Source organism: Apteryx rowi, unplaced genomic scaffold, assembly GCF_003343035.1.
Source record: "Apteryx rowi isolate R43461 unplaced genomic scaffold, aptRow1 scaffold_1863, whole genome shotgun sequence".
NCBI lineage: Eukaryota > Metazoa > Chordata > Aves > Apterygiformes > Apterygidae > Apteryx > Apteryx rowi.
Window position 1 is genome coordinate 5,541 of NW_020448156.1, and position 1,805 is coordinate 7,345.

General features: G+C 69.7%; 1 protein-coding gene across 1 annotated transcript in view; it reads right to left on the reverse strand.

The window, feature by feature from the left end:
• PCNX3 (pecanex 3) overlaps positions 1 to 1,805 on the reverse strand; it is a gene marked incomplete at its 5' end in the record, with an annotated part of 13,591 nt that overhangs the window by 5,535 nt on the left and 6,251 nt on the right. The window contains 3 exon segments of the mRNA XM_026061896.1: positions 102 to 263; positions 860 to 968; positions 1,687 to 1,805. Of these exon segments, the coding sequence (XP_025917681.1) occupies positions 102 to 263; positions 860 to 968; positions 1,687 to 1,805 (390 nt within the window).

Below are 1,805 nucleotides of genomic sequence, written 5' to 3' on the forward strand. Positions count from 1 at the left end.
GGCACCCCATAGCACCCTATAACACCTCGCAGCACCCCCCTGGCCCTGCACAGCACCCCGCAGCACCCCGCAGCACCTCCCAGCGCCCCATAGCGCCCCACAGCGCCCCACAGCGCCCCGCCGGGGCCCCCACTTGTAGTCGCGCTCCCAGAACTTGACGGGGCGGGCGTAGGACATGAGGAAGACGGCGCTGCCCAGCAGCGGGGTCAGCGGGGTGGAGAGCAGCGCCGAGAGCCCGGCCTGCAGCAGCAGCATCGCCGAGTCTGGCCGCCCGTCAAGGGCCACCGCGCCGCCCCGGACCCACGGCGGGGGGGGAGAGACCCACGGGGGGGGGGGGCCCAGACCCACAGCGGGAGGAGAGACCCCCAGGGATAGGACCCACGGAAGGGAGACCCAGACCCACAGAGGGGGGACACCCATGGGAGAAGACCCAGACCCTCGGTGAAGAGACCCCAAGCCATAGGGAGAGAGAGCCTGACCCACGGAGGGAGACGTCCCCATCCGTAGGGAGAGACCCTGACCCGTGAGGGGACCCCGACCCATGGGGAGAACAACTCATGGGGGGAAGAGACCCACACCGAGAGACCGACCCATGGGGAGAGACCCCAACCCATGGGGAAAACAACCCATAGGGGGAAGAGACCCACATGGAGAGACCAACCCACAGGAAGAGACCCCGACCCATGGAGAGAGACCCATAGTGGAAGGATCGACCCATGGGGAGAGATTGACCCACGGAGAGAGACCCCGACCCATGGGGAGAGACCCATGGGGAAACCCAGACCCACGGGGTGACCCCGACCCACGGGGGGCCACCCCGACCCCCCGGGGGCCACCCCAGCTGCGAGCCCAAGGATACGGGGCACGGCGAAGGGCTGGGCGAAGGCGTGGAAGGCCGAGCCCCAGGTGATCTGCCAGGGCGCGATGTAGGTGAGCACGAAGCGCAGCTTGTACAGCAGGTCCCACAGCTGGGGGCGGCAGCGTCAGGCCGCCCGGACGCCGGGGCCCTGCCCGGACGCCTGGGGCCCTAACCTGGACGCCTGGGTCCCATCCGCAGGCCTGGGTCCCACCTGGACACCCAGGTCCCTGCCTGGGTCCCCCCCCCCCGGCCTCCTGGACCCCTCTGGGACACCTGGGTCCTTGGCTCAGGACCCTGCTCGGACATCTGGGTCCCCCCAGGATGCCCAGATCCTTGCTCGGACACCTGGATCCCCCCAGGACACCCAGGTCCCTGCTTGGACACCTGGGTCTCCCCAGGACCCACTTGGACACCTGGATCCCCCCAGGATGCCCAGATCCTTGCTCGGACACCTGGATCCCCCCAGGACACCCAGGTCCCTGCTTGGACACCTGGGTCCCATCTGGACACCTGGGTCTCCCCAGGTCCCTGCTCAGACACCTGGATCCCCCCAGGATGCCCAGATTCTTGCTCGGACACCTGGATCCCCCCAGGACACCCAGGTCCCTACTTGGACACCTGGGTCCCGTCTGGACACCTGGGTCTCCCCAGGACCCACTCGGACACCTGGGTCCCCCCAGGACACCCAGGTCCCACCCGGACGCCTGGGTCCCCTGGCACAGCTCCCTGCCTGGACACCTTGGTCGTCCCCCCCCCCGGACACCTGGGATCCCCCCAGAGCTTTAGGCCCGGCTGCCTGGGCCCCCCCGGGCGCCCCCCGGCCCCACCTTGCTGGCGAGGATGGAGACGAGGAAGTAGTCGAGCAGGAAGCCCTGGGAGTGGCGGGGGAAGTCGCAGCGGAAGAGCAGGGCGGTGAAGGCCAGCGCCAGCGACTGCTGCGGGGGGC